The sequence below is a fragment of the Amphiura filiformis genome, chromosome 5, assembly GCF_039555335.1.
Source record: "Amphiura filiformis chromosome 5, Afil_fr2py, whole genome shotgun sequence".
In the NCBI taxonomy this organism is placed as follows: Eukaryota; Metazoa; Echinodermata; class Ophiuroidea; order Amphilepidida; family Amphiuridae; genus Amphiura; species Amphiura filiformis.
The window spans coordinates 35994156-36012766 of NC_092632.1; the positions used below are offsets into that span (position 1 = coordinate 35994156).

The following is an 18611-nucleotide window of genomic DNA, read 5'->3' on the forward strand; positions in this document are numbered from 1 at the left end:
TCTTTTTATGATGCGGAACATACTCAATGTTTTAGAGTTAAATGACAATACGCTTATACAAGTCCAATTTCAATATTCCATCAATTTTTGGAAGACCCAAAACCTCAAAATATTTAGTGCAATTTTTTGTATGCAAAATAAAGTAAGCTGTAAAATTTGTATGAAGAGTAGATTTTGAATTGAAATGTTAGTAAATTTTACACATTCAACTTATTCAACTTAGATAAAGACTAAAAGTGTGCAATTATTGTGAGAGATCATGAAAAAGAAATGGTTCCTGCCTTTTTCTCAAAATTGAAGAAATATCGGAAATAATCTGGACGTAATCCTTCCTGTTGGGTTTCAATCATGAGTTTCCTACATACACACAGAGCTAGTATAGTGGAAAATCTTTTAAAATTTGAAACCTATTTTTTTGTAATATGAAGTACTACTAAACATAGTGGTAGCACAGGGGAAATGGGCAAATTTGCCAAAAGTTGGCCATTCTTTTCCCAAATAGTGGAATTTTCAAAGACTTTTGTTCTGAATGGAGGTAAATAAAGTCCAATGCCTCATGCCCCCTTGGCACCACTGACAACCAATTACAGTTTTTTGTAATATTCTCTAACCTAAAAACCTCTAAATCAGGCAATTACTTTTAATGCTGAAAATTGAAGTGTAAGGTACCATATTTGACCTAAGTACCCCATAAGAACTTTTCAAACTTACATTTTCATTAAACATGTCATGGTTTGAATTTCATAACACCGTAAGTAAATAAGTGCCCCTTAAATGGGCTTACTCTTCCCAAGGGTGCTAATCAAGTAAAATATAGCATATTATAAATATGCTGAGGATTTGTGGACTAACATGGCATGGCAACAATCATTTTTTTTCTCTTCAGTCTGATTTCTTTTCCTTCTGTTTGATTTGTTTAATTCCTTTCCAATAGAAGAATTTATCAAAGACACTCTTATACTTCTTGATGAATTGTTTCCTTATTTCCTCATTCTGTGTAATTGTCTTGGTTAATGGTGTCTCATTTGCAGCAACTGCAGTCAGATCAAAGATGGGAAACATGCTGTGAAGAGAAAGAGATAAAATAGGAATATTTGAATATTATATTATTACCTCACATGATTGAGGCCCATTGCCTAGCTAAGTTAAGTTTTGAGCTACATTACCCCAGCGGTTTGAATACTAGAAGCATGTGTATCGCAATGTCCAATAGTTCAACAGTACATACTGACATACAGGTACATACATTGTAAGTTCTGGGGTGCCCAAGGTACACCACCAAACTACCATGTTTGTCTTTACATATTAAATGCCTAAACGAAATAAATATATTTCCTGCCTAAAAATTCACAAGGATTCTGATACCAAAATCTGTATTTTGATGGGGTAAAGTAGGTGGGGGTGCAGCAGCCGTCAATCGGGTCACCCACCTTTTACATGGTACACAACCAAACTAACATGTTTGTGTTCATAACGCCTAAACGAAACATATTCCCTGCCTAAAATTTCATTTCACTAGGATTCTGATACCAAAATCTGCAATTTGAAGGGGGTGAAGTGGGTGCGGCTATCAATCACTGTGACTATCAGTTCACTCAAGGCACCAGAACTGTGTCACATTATTGTTTGGCTGCATACCCTAGAAATCCATTTACTGCATCAAAGTCACAGTGGAATCTTGAAAAAGAATAATGGAAAGCCCAGGTGGAGAACATTTCTGCTACAAGTCCTGACAAGGACTCCCAGGGAATTTGCAGACCTTGTCGCACAGAAGCAGAGGTGTGTGAAAGGAAAGAGGCTGTGGTTAATAAGGACCACACTTTGTGATCAGTCAGCATGGTCAGAGGAAACACATTCAGCTGTGGGGATTGAGGTTGAGAAATATAATGGTTACAGATGTCAGGGGAAACTGTGCAGTTAGTCAACAGAATCAAGGGCCTTTCACTCCCCTATTAAATTCCAGTTTTGACAGTCTATGGTGCCACTCCTGACTCTGAAAGGGAGCTCATTTTCTTTAAAAAAATCATTTTTATAGAGCCCCTTACATGACCAAAGGAACTATAAATTTAAAAAAAAATCAACCTCCTCCCTCCAACCTCATGACTCCTTTCCCCATTACTATATCCTATTATTTAGTATTAGTATGAACTTTAGTCTGCTCAAAGAATCACTACCTCAATTTTTATGAGATAATGGTTTCTGTACAGCTTCCCACATTATCCATTTTTCCATAGCAACTACAGGAAACAACTGACTTCCTTATTGATTTGACCATAACTGTACTTTAATCCGGGCTTAGATAAATCACCTTGTTGCATTATCAATGTCTGACCTATACTTCTGAACTTTTGGTTACATATTGTGATATTGAGCATCAGGGTCTTAGCTAGAAATTTAGGGTTGCCCATCATTTGAATAAATTTGCCTGTCCTAATTTGACCTTTAAAATATTTACCAGACATCTATAGCCCATTGGGGGTTCAAAGAGTTCAAATATGTGCTTATATGTGACACGATCTGGTCCATGGGGGCCAAAGGAGGCATTTTTGAAAATTGAGTTACTGTAATTATTACATTATACATACAATAGGCTATCATTTACTGAAAACACCAAAGGTCTAGCATACTTGGTTCTAAAGTTATGAAGTTTTTTGAGGTCTATTTTCTTATGTATTTTATTGTTTTTTACTCCATATTTTTGATTTTATCTCAGTTTCAAATTTGCCGCTTTTGGCCCCCATGGACCAGATTGTGTCACATATGGCCTTGTTCTACAATTTGGGTCTACTAAAAAGGGCAATTAGCTTTTCAAAACATACAATTTATGATATAGCATCTGTCAAAGGCATTAATTTTGCCCGTCCCAGGAGCAAACTGGCCGTCTATTGTCGGCCAGACGGGTGGCTAGCTAAGACCCTGATTGAGCATATACACTTGTAGTTAGACAAATGTATGCAACATTTGGACAAACCAGTCAAGTTTGCTCAAAATGCAAGCTGTAAGTAGTACTTTAAATACATTATTGATAGTTGGGCAAAGTGAATATAAATTTCCAATTTAATCTGTAGAAATATAGCACTCATAATTTTTGCCAACTCCATTTTGATATATATGCTAGCAACTTTTTGGGCATTTGCAAAGATCCAATACTTGATTGTACCCCACATTTTTACTAGATCTCCACTGATATATTTCCGAACTTTCTTTACAGGTTTTGGTTCCTAATCTTCTTTCTTGTGTGTGTGTGTGGGGGGGGGGGATATATGAGCCAAAATTCAGGCCCTTGGATAAAGCTGACACACAAGAAGATTGGCATGGGTTCTATAAAGGAGATCCCAATGCTTGAGATAAGTGGTGTCATTTTCACTCCATGTGCATGATTTTTCTCAAGCGCATGCAAGGGTACGCCAGTGCTTTGAGCGAATGTCTATACTTTGAAGCTGTGCCCAATGAAATGCGCTCTGCCATCACTGCCACATCAGGGTGAAAATGGTATAGGCAAGGGCCATTTGGTCACAGGCTTTAAGCCAAAAATAAAAATGATAAAAAAAAAATTAAAAAAACCTGAAACAATACACTGTTGAAGAAACATACCCAGACTTTAAGTTAAACAATAAACATTGTTGTGAATTAGGCACAAAGATACATACTATCTAAATCAAAGGAACATCCTTCAAAAGATCAAGGGCAATCCAACTATCACAATACTGGGAAGGCACTGAGACCAATTGTTATACCAGACAAAACTTCCTTTCTTTCATAACAAATCACATTGTTTGTTTGATAACGGATGGGATGGGAGGGAAATTTTATTGAAGCTCGTACCACCCTAACTTCCTTACTTTATACTAGAAACATTTTGTACGGTATTTTTAGTTGGTTACATCACTTTACACTCATCTCATTGGTTAACCATAGCACACCCATGATGATCTTGTAAAACAATGCTACATGTATCAACTTTGGTATTGTATGACTTTATCAGTTCAGTTATACTGGTCTCTCTTGTCAATAACATTCAAATTTGGTTTAACTTAAAATATCATGAATTTGTCAAAGCTTTTCAATAAGTATCAATATTGAGTCAAGTACATAAATGTTATCCAATTTTTCAAAAATCAATCATTTATCAAAATACAAACATCATGACATACAAAAATAGATATATTTGTAATTTGTTTCACATAATCTGGGATAACCCTGACAGAACAAACAAGCCAATATTTTGACTCATGGATGTGCTGCAGTGCAGAGCCGATATGGGTGTGTGTACTATGTATTGTTTTTCACTTTTATACTTCCTCTTTCATGGTTTATCATATTTTTTGAATAAAAAACACACCCGAAAATATTGGGATCCGACTTCCAAGATGGTGTGTTCAAAACAAAAACTTCAATGTAGAATAAATTGTTGCTTTTTTGTCATTTACCCAAAGGTATGTCTGTACTCTGTAAATTTTAGAAGGAGTTGTTGGAAACTGTATAACCACTAAAAAGTAGTTGAATCTTCCTTTCTGCTAGGATTGAAAGCTCAGGTTATTCGCTACTTGCATGGTTCCACCATTACGCACTATGCGCGGGGACGCGGGAGAGCCTCGAACTGGAAGCATACATGAAAGGAAGAATTACGTAAGCTTACACAGAATGTATAGGACTGGTTCAATTTCAATTCATGTATGCTGCCAGTTCGAGGCTCTCCCCGCACATAGTGCATAATGGCGGAACCATGAAAGTAGCGAATTATCCAAATTTAAATTAGTATATAAATTGAATAAATACTGCTATTATCATGTGCAGTATGTAAAGTAAGCGGTAGTCAAGACTACCAAATTTCTCACTATGGCTACACTTTATCAGAAAATCCAGTAGTTCAGATGAGATGGACAACCAATTTATTTATTTTTGTTAATGTATGATATAGTAGTTTACATAATGTACAAAAGTCCTACTTGGTGCTGAATTTCAGACATTTACAGGTTCAGCACCTATTTCACAGGAAGACGATTCTAACATCGAAACAGACCACCTCGCGGCAAGCTTCATTGGCAGATAACAATGAAAGAAGATGAAAAAATATAAAGAAAATAAAAAGAATTCTGAGCTTGTTTTGCTTCATAAAACATTTTACTGTATCCAATTTCAACAAGTAAGGTATCATTTTTAAGCTAAAAAGCAGCAGTTTATCCTAGTGTTTAAATCTCCATTTTCATTTCTGCCGGGAGGTGGTCTGTTTCGATATGATGGGTCACATTTACTCTTCCAAAAACTTCCCAAAAATGTTTACTTCTAATAGAAGCAAAAAATGCAACCGCATTGCATTTGTCCACTGCACAGTTCCGCCATATGTAAGAGCCTCAGACTGGCAATAGACATGAAAGAAAGAATAACGGTATGTAATTTAACTTTACACAATGTTGTATGACTGGTTCAATTCCCAATCATCATTCATGTATGCTGTCAGATCGAGCCTTTGCTCTCATATGGCGGAAAGGTGCAATGGGCGAATTGGTACACTTGACTGTCAGTCATACATACATGGTGAATGTACCCTATGCAAAATACTGCTGTTTGCTGGAACTTGTTTACCCCATAATTTAATATATACAAATAAGTTGTCAGGAGAAACAACGTATTGTTTGATTTTGTTTTCTGTATCATATTGGTTCCACTTTCATGTGTCACTGAACTGCAGAGGCGGAAGAAAAGAGAAATGATTTTGTGTTGCATTGCAATTGGCAACTGCCCAATAACTGGGAAGTACTTCCTGCTGATCATCACCAAGGCAACTGGTCAGGTTTACAACTTCAGATATGTAAACTTATGTATATCAAGTTATAAAACGTGATCAGAGACTGTTACTATAGCGATGTTAGGCCTACATATCTTAAGTTGTAAAACGTGTGCAGATACCGGTTGCTATGGTGATAGTCATCAGCATATGTAAAGTCCACAAAAAAGTGAAAATGGAAAGTATGTGGCAGAGACTTGATACCACATGCATTAATTTTACGTGGAATTTCTGCATGCAAACAGATTTTTACCTTTATCTCAGTTTCAAATTTGCCGCCTTTGGTCCCCATGGACCAGACCATGTCACATATTGTATTATAGGGTCAATATAAAACAAATTTTTTTTTAAATCTGTGAATGACCCTTCAATATTTTCAATTGAAGCACAAAGACTTCTTGGAACATTTTAATCCAAGAGTTGAAAACCGATAGTAAGTATAATGAGTAATTCTATGATTAAATAGTTCACTAATTGCTTATCTCCATTGTTGTATCACATCAACCCCACATCTAGTTCTACCACTAACTGAATGATAAAAAAACAACCTTGGCCTATCAGTTACCAGGAAGTATCACATCACCATTTGAGGTTTTGAAGTAAGTCATTCATATTCCGCATGAAGCAAAAAGTGAATGCGCAATACTTGATTAAATTGAACAAATTTTAATCTTTACCCCGAGCAGCCAGCAAACATAAACGATGAAAAACCCCAGTGCATCTGGCTGGCTTCAAACCATTGACCTTCGTATTAGTAGCACGACCCTCTAGCCAATTGAGCCACACTGGAGAAGAGCGGAAGATAGATTTTTCCCAACGTTTATGTGCACTGGCTGCTCTGGATAAAGGTTAAAATTTGTTCATCCTATCAACCCTGAGAACCAAGTATATAATTTTCAGCCCTATGTGACTTTGTATACTTCTTAAAAATATGCAGTTGTGATGCCTTCCGCTAGGAATGCGAAAAACACCATTTGAACTTAAAATCTTCCGCTCTTGCCCAGCGTGCCTCTGTGCTCTATTGGCTAGAGCTTTGTGCTAGTAATACAAAGGTCGCCAGTTCAAATCCATTTATGTACGCTGACTGCTCTAGGTAACATTTGTTCATCCTATCAACCCAGAGAACTAAGATATATATTTTTCACTTGATTAGATTGTGGACTGGATTGAGGATGGAAAATCTAAAAGGTTAATAATCACATTTCTCATTACAATTAGAGAGAGCATAAGGATTGAGGACACCAGACATATTTATAACTTTTCAAATAAGACTATCTTAATTACCGTAGAATTCCATCTACAAGCACATATGCCTCTAAAAGACGGGTTTTGACGAAAGAGATTAAAGGCAGACGACCTGCACAATAACATTACAATAGATTGGCATTACAATGATACAAGTTTGTACAGCTGCCTATATCAGTAATATAGTTGCTTAAACTCCAAGTAATGTTTTTGTGGAGGGTGTCTGCCTAGTATTATGTTGCTGATTTTCATAAGAAATAGGAAAAGTACATGTTAGTCAATTGAAAAATATATATATTGATATATTAGTAGAGCTTTTCCTTTGTACTTTCTACCAACTTACTCTGATCTCTTAGTGAAATCAAATGATGTGATCTTGACCTCATATTCCCTAGCTTCAGATTGTCCAAGTATAACAAGATTGACAAGGGTCACTATCTGTTCTCTGTCCAAGCCAATCCTTAAGCCTGCATTGACAAACGAGTACAGCACCATTTCTGCCCATTTCTCTTTGGTATTAATCAACGACTCTGAAAAGTTAATCATAAGTGAAGTAATTTCAAATGTTTGACTGAAACAAATAAAAATGTGTTACCCAATATCAAATTTTAATTGGATGATTTAATTTAATAGAGATGGCTTCAAAATCCAACCGCTGATTGACTACCATCCCCCTAGTAGAATGGGCAGTTAAACAATATTATATTATTCTGAACAATAGAAACCAGACCGGTTCTTAAAGATCACTGGTGGTTGACCAGTGGTTGGGTTTTGATGGCATCTCTTACACTAAAATAGTCTGTGACCTTTTGTTTGCTATCAACTTCTTCCCAGAATTTAAATGTTTATGCATTTCCTACAATAACAGAACTTGGCCTTTCAAGTAGGAATTACCTGAAGAAGTTCAACTGCTAATAAATGTGCCACATCCAAACTCTTATTATTAATTTTTTGGCACTAGTTTTACAACATCCACACTTGGCTGTGAAACAAATTGTAGCGTAATAATATTGAGATTAGATTTAGAGGAAACATTTCTGCTAGTGTCCATGCTTGCCAAGATTACATGCCAGCGGAAAAGCAGTTGTTCTTGCCTGTTGCAGTTTGTTCCTGTTTGTTTGAAGCATTTGTAGGAATAGTAGCCCACAATAGTATGTTTGTTTTCCTGGGGTTTTGTTTTAACCCCATCAGAACTACCTGCCGATTGGCCATAAAGAAGTTTTCATTATCAATTGGACCAATCAGCTACATTGTTAGAATAATTTCACCACACAAAAAAATTGGGGTGAATTATTTGCAAAGCTCCATTCTGATTGGTGATTAAAGTGAAGATATCATGTAATTGACCAATCAGAGGCAATGTTAGATCGGCAGGTAGTGCTCAGGGGTTAAAGTAGTTTGTTTTAAAGTGGACAAGCATGGACGAATACATTAAATTGATTTAGAGCATTAATTTACCATCTTTGATGAGATTCAGGGGGCAAGTAATCTCAACCTGTTGTTGATTTTCCAGCGCTATGCACACATCTTGAGTACAGTCCCATGGTAGATGACTATTCTCTGGTCTAAACTCAAATTCTGGCTTGATTATATTAGGACATTTGATCACCTGTGTAAGAAATAAAAGAAACACAAATCATTTGAAACCTGCATGTAAATTGTGAAGATTAATAATTATACATCACACATTTTAATTTTCTATCACTGTCTCATAAAAATCTACAGTCATTATCTCTGAAAGTTTTTAAATTCTTAGGGAAAGCCGAAGGGCAAGAAGAGAGTTGTTGGAGAAAAGATTTCTTCTTATATTCACTTGTTTTTGTAGAATTGACACTGGCATGGTATGTACACAACACAATATATAAAACCAGACCAGTGGTGGTTTGGTTTGCAATGCAGGGCATAATTCAGTGTCAGGATTTTGCATAGCAAAATTGTGACAAAGTTTTATTTGCAGAGCAATAATTATGTATAGCAATGACATATTATGTTTGTGTTATTGCATAAAAATTTGGCTAGATTGTGTAGTAAAATGCAATGCAATACTGGTTATATTATGCCCTGTTTGCATGTATTATATATTTTCTCATATCACTCCACTTTTTACAAACAAATATCGGCAATTGGTATAGCATTAGCATAACTGCATAATTAAGAGGTGAGGTCCAAATCCACTAACTGCTAGTGGATTCCTTACCCCTCACACATGCCACCCTCTTTGTGATGAGGGAATGTCATTCTTTTATTTTTCAACGATATGTAAAATCTAACTTTTCCTATTTTATCTTGCATAGATGGTACAGAATATCATGGGTAAGGTCTTTGAATCTGTCGCAGATGTCCCGAACTCCTGATATCGATAGAAGGAAAAAAATAATTGCCAGTAGTTATCTGTTCTCTTTAATGCTGTATTTGCATTTAAATATAGTGGATGATAAAGACCTCACAGCCAGTTCTGATCGGGATAATGACTGGCTGTTCATACCCACTGCCATAGGCATCATGTGAGAACATTATCTATACACCAACTAAATCTTACCTGTCTTAATCTAGGTATTGGCACAGAACTTAAAAGACTGTATACAATACAATGAGCAGGTATCCTGCCACAGATGTCTGTTGCTACAGTAGGTAATTGAGATGGTAAAACACATAGGAATAACAGGTGCACTGATGTAGCTAACTTGATGTTGTCATAGTAACATGAGACCCCCTTTTGTTGAAGAGATGCTGTGTAAAGGTAACACGAAAACACAATGTAGTTAAGTTACATTATATATCATGTGGCTGAAGAATGTATACAGAGTATCAAAATGTTCACACAACATCTATACTATTAAAGAGGAACTTGCCGATAATCGATACTTTGAAGAGGAACTGATCGATTCATCGGTATCATGTCAGAGATTATAGATGACAAATAAATTAATAAATAGATAAATAAATAAGTTCTAGCATTTCCAGATGCATGGTAATTGCATAGATAGATAGATAAATTAATAAATACAAATAATTATTTGGATTCATTTGGTGGATCAACCAATGGTGGCCGTCATTTCGTTGTTATGCTATAGGCCTCACGCACACATTCACGCACACACGCATAACAACCCAGCGAAGCGAGGACGCGTCAACCTCAAGACCCAAAAATGGCAGAGACGGTAACGAAAATTGCGACAGTAAATGTTATTACCGTTAGAAGATTTTAAGTAGTTATCATATTGAGGAGGGTCACCGACCATGGGGATTGATGGCCGCAGTTTTGGCGGTCTTCGTGCGAATTTGCGGCAATTTTCCTGTGGAATTTTCTAAATTTTCAGATCTGTCGGAGGCACATGCCTGTCCATATCACGCTACACGCAACTGATTTAAAGGTATGTAAATTTGTAATTTGAAAATAAATTTTGAGTTTTGATGCGTTTGACTATAACTCGAGTAGGCCTAGAGAGGAAGAAAGACAGAGTAGGAGAAAGGGAAAGAAAAACCTAACGTAAGAGATATAGATAGAAGGAAAAAGACACAGAGAGGGAAAATGAGAAAGAAGTAAAGAAATGATGTGAGCAAAAGTAAAGAGAGATAGAAGGACTGAGAACGAAGGAAAATAAGAAAGAAAGAAATGAAAGGAAAGAAAGGTTTAATGACAAGGAGTTCTGGCGAGAAATAAATAAATAAATGGTGGGAAAGGGTAGGAATGAAAGAAAGTGAGGACGGAAGGATGTGTCGAAAAGAGATCAAAGAAAACAAAGAACGAACGAAAGAAAGAAAGAAAGAAAGAAAGAAAGAAAGAAAGAAAGAAAGAAAGAAAGACAAAAAAAAAGAAAGGAAGGGGAAGTGACAAATGGAAAGAAAGAAGTTAAAAAGTTTGGCCTACCAAAAATACATAAAATGGATTTGTGTTTTGGTCAAATTCTAATATGCAAACACGCGCTATTGGGCTGGTAAGAGCGATACCAATTGCCATAATTACCATTTCCCCACCCCACCACCTGAAGTTACGCCTCATATGTAACTCAACCTTCTTGAAACCCAATGTTGCTAGTAGTATAGGCCTACTTGATGAAACAGAAACAAATTTAAAAGAAAGAACGAAGAAAGAAAGAAACGGCCACATACATGCGTGCAAAAGTGGAACAAATTCGCATCGAAGACGGCAAAAATGGGCACTTTTAGTATGGCCAAATATGAGGTTAATCAGAAAGCCACATGTACATATGTATACAGAAAAGAAAGAAAGAAAGAAAGAAAGAAAGAAAGACAAAGAAAGAAAGACAGACAGAAAGAAAGAAAGAAAGAAAGAAAGACAAAGAAAGAAAGACAGAAAGAAAGAAAGACAAAGAAAGACAGAAAGACAGATAGAAAGAAAGAAAGAAAGACAACGACAGAAAGACAGACAGAAAGAAAGACAGAAAGAAAGAAAGACAAAGAAAGAAAGACAGAAAGAAAGAAAGAAAAAGAAAGAATGAAAGAAAGAAAGAAAGCAAGAAAGAGAAAGGGTGAGAGAAACGAACAGAAAGAATGTGAAAGACAAAAAAAGACAGACAGACAGACAGACAGACAGAAAGAAAGAAAGAAAGAAAGAGCTAGAGAGAGAGACAGACAGACAGAGAGAAAGAAAGAAAGGGAACAAGCAAGAAAATAAAAAGGAGAGAAATGGAACGAAATAACGGGAAAACAGTGGTGTGCGCATAAAGGGGGGGGCAGGCGGGCAATTCCCCACTTTTGTTGGTGATTCGGAGGATTCAAGGGAAAAATTTGCCCCTTCACACTCCTAATCAGACTCCATGCGGGGAACTGAACAACCTCCCCCCTTTCAACAAAGGCGACGCCACTACGGGAAAGCAAGAAATGGAAAGAGATAGAGAGAGAAACTGAAAGAAAAAAGGAAAGACAAAGAAAAAATAAGTCAAAAGGGTGTTTAGTACAAAAATTACGCAAAAGATTATGCTAAAGGAAATCGTTTGCCTGTCCATATCACGCTACACGCAACTGATTTAAAGGTATGTAAATTTGTAATTTGAAAATAAATTTTGAGTTTTGATGCGTTTGACTATAACTCGAGTAGGCCTAGAGAGGAAGAAAGACAGAGTAGGAGAAAGGGAAAGAAAAACCTAACGAAAGAGATATAAATAGAAGGAAAAAGACACAGAGAGGGAAAATGAGAAAGAAGTAAAGAAATGATGTGAGCAAAAGTAAAGAGAGATAGAAGGACTGAGAACGAAGGAAAATAAGAAAGAAAGAAATGAAAGGAAAGAAAGGTTTAATGACAAGGAGCCCTGGCGAGAAATAAATAAATAAATGGTGGGAAAGGGTAGGAATGAAAGAAAGTGAGGACGGAAGGATGTGTCGAAAAGAGATCAAAGAAAACAAAGAACGAACGAAAGAAAGAAAGAAAGAAAGACAAAAAAAAAGAAAGGAAGGGAAGTGACAAATGGAAAGAAAGAAGTTAAAAGTTTGGCCTACCAAAAATACATAAAATGGATTTGTGTTTTGGTCAAATTCTAATATGCAAACACGCGTTATTGGGCTGGTAAGAGCGATCCCAATTGCCATAATTACCATTTCCCCACCCCACCACCTGAAGTTACGCCTCATATGTAACTCAACCTTCTTGAAACCCAATGTTGCTATAGTAGTATAGGCCTACTTGATGAAACAGAAACAAATTTAAAAGAAAGAACGAAAGAAAGAAAGAAACGGCCACATACATGCGTGCAAAAGTGGAACAAATTCGCACGAAGACGGCAAAAATGGGCACTTTTTAGTATGGCCAAATATGAGGTTAATCAGAAAGCCACATGTACATATGTATACAGAAAAGAAAGAAAGAAAGAAAGAAAGAAAGACAAAGAAAGAAAGACAGACAGACAGACAGAAAGAAAGAAAGAAAGAAAGACAAAGAAAGAAAGACAGAAAGAAAGAAAGACAAAGAAAGACAGAAAGACAGATAGAAAGAAAGAAAGAAAGACAACGACAGAAAGACAGACAGAAAGAAAGACAGAAAGAAAGAAAGACAAAGAAAGAAAGACAGAAAGAAAGAAAGAAAGAAAGAAGAAAGAAAGAAAGAAAGCAAGAAAGAGAAAGGGTGAGAGAAACGAACAGAAAGAATGTGAAAGAAAAACAAAAAAAGACAGACAGACAGAAAGAAAGAAAGAAAGAAAGAGCTAGAGAGAGAGACAGACAGACAGAGAGAAAGAAAGAAAGGGAACAAGCAAGAAAATAAAAAGGAGAGAAATGGAACGAAATAACGGGAAAACAGTGGTGTGCGCAAAAGGGGGGGCAGGCGGGCAATTCCCCCCACTTTTGTTGGTGATTCGGAGGATTCGCGGGAAAAAATTTGCCCCTTCACACTCCTAATCAGACTCCATGCGGGGGAACTGAACAACCTCCCCCCCTTTCAACAATGTGCTGCGACGCCACTACGGGAAAGCAAGAAATGGAAAGAGATAGAGAGAGAAACTGAAAGAAAAAAGGAAAGACAAAGAAAAAATAAGTCAAAAGGGTGTTTAGTACAAAAATTACGCAAAAGATTATGCTAAAGGAAATCGTTTGCAAAATGGAAGCAACAAATGGTACCACATCACTGACCGAGTAGGCCCTAATAATTGACCTGTTAAATCGATACCAATTGTCATAATTGCCATTTTCCATCGTTTATGCTAACCGCCTCCCGTTACTAACCGCTCCGTTTACTCATCTAGCGGGGCCAGCAGCAAGGGTACCCGCTAGTAATGAATTAAAAGGGCATTTCGTGATCCACAGCCTCGTCCCCCACTTTTCTCAAAAAAAGTTGAGATTTTTATATCCCTGGAAACCTCTGGCTACATAATGTTTATGTACAAATATTTCTTGCAGATTAATTCGTTTAGCAAAGATATCGTGAAATTTCGTTCTGGTGCACCAGAACAAAATTACAACGTATTGTCTATGGAGCAGTGTAATACACATAATCATGCATAACTCGCAAACACAATATCGGAATCAACTGAAATTTTGGGAATATGCTTTTTTCGTGGATATGTACTGAAAAATGTCATAAAAAGAGGATGCTAGGATCAGGAAATACTCCTTTAATGATTCACTAAAACAAATACAAAAATTAGGAAAAGAAATATTTGCGAGTATGAAAATTTGGTGAATCCATGTCTTGGAACTTATTGGCTTTATTGACATCTAAATGTAGTTAATGTACTAAAGCTTAGTGCTTACTGAGAAGTTCTGGTCGCCTGGTTGAAATGTGCAATTCCTGTGGTTGAACATCAGCATATGTGAGCAGACAGTTAGCAAGATGGAGCCCCATACGACCACAGCCAATAATGCCAACATTTATAGGATCCCTTGGGGGTGCATCCTGGAGAAATTTGGATGTCTTGGATTGCTGTGGACTCTTCAGTTCCAAAACTTTCTGCCTGCCAAAGACAAAAGGTGTTGAAGTTGTTTACTTTAAGAAACAAACAAACAAACAAACAAAAATACATTTAGATAAAGACAGGTTTTTGAAAGGAGGGCCCAGCCCTTACTGGGTCCTCTTGTGAAAGATTTTTATGCGAGATTTGTGCGCCTGCATTTTATGGCAAATACAAGTTACAACTCTTAAATCTATTGGTCATTCTGGGCAGATCTAGAGGGCAGTATATCCCCCACCAAATTGGCCAGTTTTGCAACATGGTTGGGGCCAAATTGGCAAAACATTTTTTTCCCTGATGAGAGAATCACACAATTTTATTTTAGAGGGATTTTATAGAAATATAGAAAGCTACTCTATCATGAGACTATGCTGTTTTGTTTTGCAGTTGCTGCATTAAATGTTGGCTGAACATTTTTCACAAAAGTCAATCTTTGACAAGATGTAACTTTGCTACAGAAAGTTTATATGACAAAACAGTTTACAGTTTTGGCTTGCTTTACTCAAGGGCTTTAATTTGATATATATCGGTCGGTATGACATAATAATAATAATAATAATATACCATAATAATAATACACAGACTTAGAAAGCGCTTTTTAAATGAAGAAACAAAGCGCTATGGAAAAGGAAAAATGCAAGAGGGAGGAAACATTAGGTGAATAGGTGAGTTTTGAAGGTCTTCTTTTGTGAGTTCTTTTTGAAGGTTTGGACATTTGCAGAGCCACAAATGTGGGAAGGCAAACCATTCCATAAAACAGGGGCAATGATGGAAAATGCTCTGTCACCAGCCAACTTGTGGGATCTCGGAATGGAAAGGCAAGTGGCAGCAGTAGAGCGCAATGAGTACCACCAATGACAAGTGTGAAGTATGGAGGACAGGTATTAAGGTGTAGATGAAGCTAGAACCTTATAAAGTGCAGACCATGAAGCAAAGGAGAAGTATGAGTATATTTTGGCTCTCTGAAAATGAGTCATGCACTTGCAATAGATCACTTCTCCCATCCATTGTTTGCTTTTGCCGAGATTTGGCTGCTCCATCTCGCCCCCTCAGATACAAAGGGGACACTTACCGTTGCACTCAACTCAATGGAAATCACAAAACATGCCATAAAATAAATACCTAAGGCTCTTGATGAAACATTTCCCACAGTTCGATTTTTTATCAGGGAAATCAACTTTCACAATGCTTTAAATAAATAATAATTACCAAAGACAATGTAAATTTAGTTATACACTACAGACAACAACTGTTATCATATACATGTATTATATACAGAATACCACCATTCCCAAGTTGGACAATATGTAGCCCTGATATACGGATTATACGAAGTGGGAGACATGACACGGTGTCGGTGGCGCACTGCTCGCATGTTTGAGTGGTCCATTGAATTTGTGTGGCCGGCACTTGCTAATCGTGAAATGTACACAATAATTTTCCACCGTAGCGCAATAGACACCCATATGAAAAAGGATGCTAAGTTGGGATGTTTCTCACTAGTATAGGCAAAATAACTAATTCTCGATCATGAGAGGATACGTGTACTTTCTGCAACAGCGTACTTTATAGAATAACACGATCGTGCGAACTACATGAGCGAGCCTTGACCTTGTCTAACAACGACCGTGTGATTGGTCAACTCTCAAAAGCTGTGTTTGAGCCGTAAGCACCGATCTTTCCATAGTACACTCAACGCAAATACCTGTGGTGCGTTACCAAGTTGGCTCTCTCAATCTCATGGTCGAGAATTAGATGTTTTGCATATTCTGTCGATCGGACATCCAGGCTATCTCTAGTCTCGGGCCCAAACTGCATGTGGCTCACGGTTTGTTGTGAACAACAGAAACCGGCTGTGAAGGAGGCTACATAGCGATGTTGCTGGAGTGATGTTCAATTTCGGAAAAAACGACACTCGACCATGGAATTTAATTTTAAGTTTGTCAGTATATAAACGGTATATCAAGTAAGTTTCTTTCACTCTGAAGACTTAGAAACGGTTGTTTGATTCCACTGGCTATTTGCGATCGAAATTTACATAACACCAATGACAGAAATCATCAACAAAAATCGAATCAGGGACTTGTTTTCACTGGAACATCATCAACCGGAAGTGACGTAACACGGACCGACAGAATACATTGAATAGGCAAATTGGTATTTTATGAGAAAATCTACTTGAACTGAAGGCCCTGTCTGCCTGTACAAAATAATAGGGATTTCGCGAGGGCGTGTCCCGTTTGACAGACGTGGGAAGTGGGTAAAATGTGCAATAGATGGAACAACCCCGACCGAGAGAAGGTGTGTGTCCCGGGTGTGTGTATGTATCATTTGTATGGATGGTATGTGTGAATTTTTTAAGCTTACCTACCTAGCCTCGTTTAAAATAGCTGCTAAATATGTTGCCTGAGCACAGGCAGATACTGTAATGGCATGTGAGCGAGCGCGCAAATCTATATAGGAGACTTCTTCTTCTGTTAGGGCATTTTCAAACTGTAAGGATGGTAAATCTTTGGTAATGTCACCAACAGTTCCAGCACCACTCATTGCTGCCACGGACGCCATGCTGTTTCCAGGAAGTAGTGTTTCTAGAAATATATTTGCTATAATTGATTGATACGGATTCAACATTGGTGGCGCGGTCCCAATATTTTCTTCAGTTGCATTTTGTCAATTACTGTTTCTTTGTTTGTTGTTTTATCATGTTTATTGCGTAGGCAGAGGGGAGGGTTTTAAGCATATTTCTCTTTAAACAATAGTCCATTTCCAGGTCCATCTACAAAAGCTTCACAAAATAAGTTTACAAAATCATAATGTCACATTTCAGTGTTCTCAGCTGTTTACAGCAAAAAACCAGAGAAGGGCCTAATGAAAAACGTATAACTTGAGGTAGACTTTCCTGATTTTGGATGCCCTCACAAAATTAATTACTAGTTTAATCGCCATAAACACCTTCCCACGGCACCCACACAAGTAGGCATATCCCACCCCCAAACCGCTGTTTGGTTGTAATAGTCATTTTAAAACCAAAACACTGTTCAAATTTACCTAAATAAAGGGGGTGTTCATCTACTTTGGTGGGTAAAAGACCCGGGTAAAAGAGCTTAAAAGTTGGCCTTCATCATAAATTTTGTTTGATCCCCTGAAATTTTTTCGACCCCCCCCCCCCCTCTTCCGGGATATGACGGATCTAGAGCAGTCGGGGGAGCGGGTTGAGAAAAAATTGGCACTTACCGTATTGTATAAAATTTTAGTTTAAAAAAACCACCTCAAATGTATGAAATGACGGGCCCAACTGAAGCCATGGTACGGTGTACCATCTCCATAATTTCCTTTTTAATTCCCCTTTTTTTAATTTCCTTTTTTTTTTTAATTCCCCTTTTTTTTAATTTTCCTTTTTTTTTTTTTTTTTAATTTCCCCTTTTTTTTTTTAATTTCCCTTTTTTTAATTTCCCTTTTTTTTTATTTTCCCCTTTTTTTTAATTTTTTTTTTTTTTTTTTTTTTAATTCCCCTTTTATTTTCTCACAAAGCAGAATCTTGGCCGAGTCAAGAATTTGCTCGCTTCCCGCTCTTTACGTGTGACAGACCATGGATATAGTATATGGACAGACCCACAGACTGTGTAGAAGTCAGTGGTCAGACCATGTGTGTTGTGTGCTAGGGCCGTAGACTTATTTCAAGTCACGGGAAAACCATAAGAATACTAGTATATAAATCGCAGTGGTTTTATCGCGGCCCGTGAGGGGGGGTGTAATTTTCCCAAGGCGTGCCAAAAAAATTGCTTGCTTCCCTTCTCGGCCTGCCAAAAAAAATCTTCGCCCCCCCTCCTTTGCACATGCCAAATGTTTTAAAATTGCCATTAAAATTGCCATGTAAAGGGACGGCATATTCGTACTATTTAAAAGGGCATTTCGTGATCCACAGCCTCATCCCCCCACTTTTCTCAAAAAAAGTTGAGATTTTTATATCACTGGAAACCTCTGGCTACGTAATGTTTATGTACAAAATATTTCTTACAGATTAATTCGTTTAGCAAAGATATCGTGAAATTTGAATTTCGTTCCGGTGCACCAGAACGAAATTACAACGCATTGTCTATGGAGCAGTGTAATACACATAATCATGCATAACTCGCGAACGCAAAATTGGAATAAACTGAAATTTTGGGAATAGG

The 18611-nt window shown here is 37.1% G+C and overlaps 1 protein-coding gene across 1 annotated transcript; it reads right to left on the reverse strand.

The window, feature by feature from the left end:
- Positions 1-222: 222 nt before the first annotated feature.
- On the reverse strand, positions 223-17002 carry LOC140153049 (NADP-dependent oxidoreductase domain-containing protein 1-like). Its single transcript, XM_072175649.1, has 6 exons — positions 16808-17002; positions 14240-14439; positions 9573-9763; positions 8492-8642; positions 7377-7563; positions 223-1063 (listed from the first exon to the last, which is right to left on the reverse strand). Exons 1-6 carry the CDS (start codon positions 16999-17001, stop codon positions 883-885), a joined length of 1104 nt encoding a protein of 367 aa, XP_072031750.1. The 5' UTR covers position 17002; the 3' UTR covers positions 223-882.
- Between the last annotated feature and the right edge of the window lie 1609 nt (positions 17003-18611).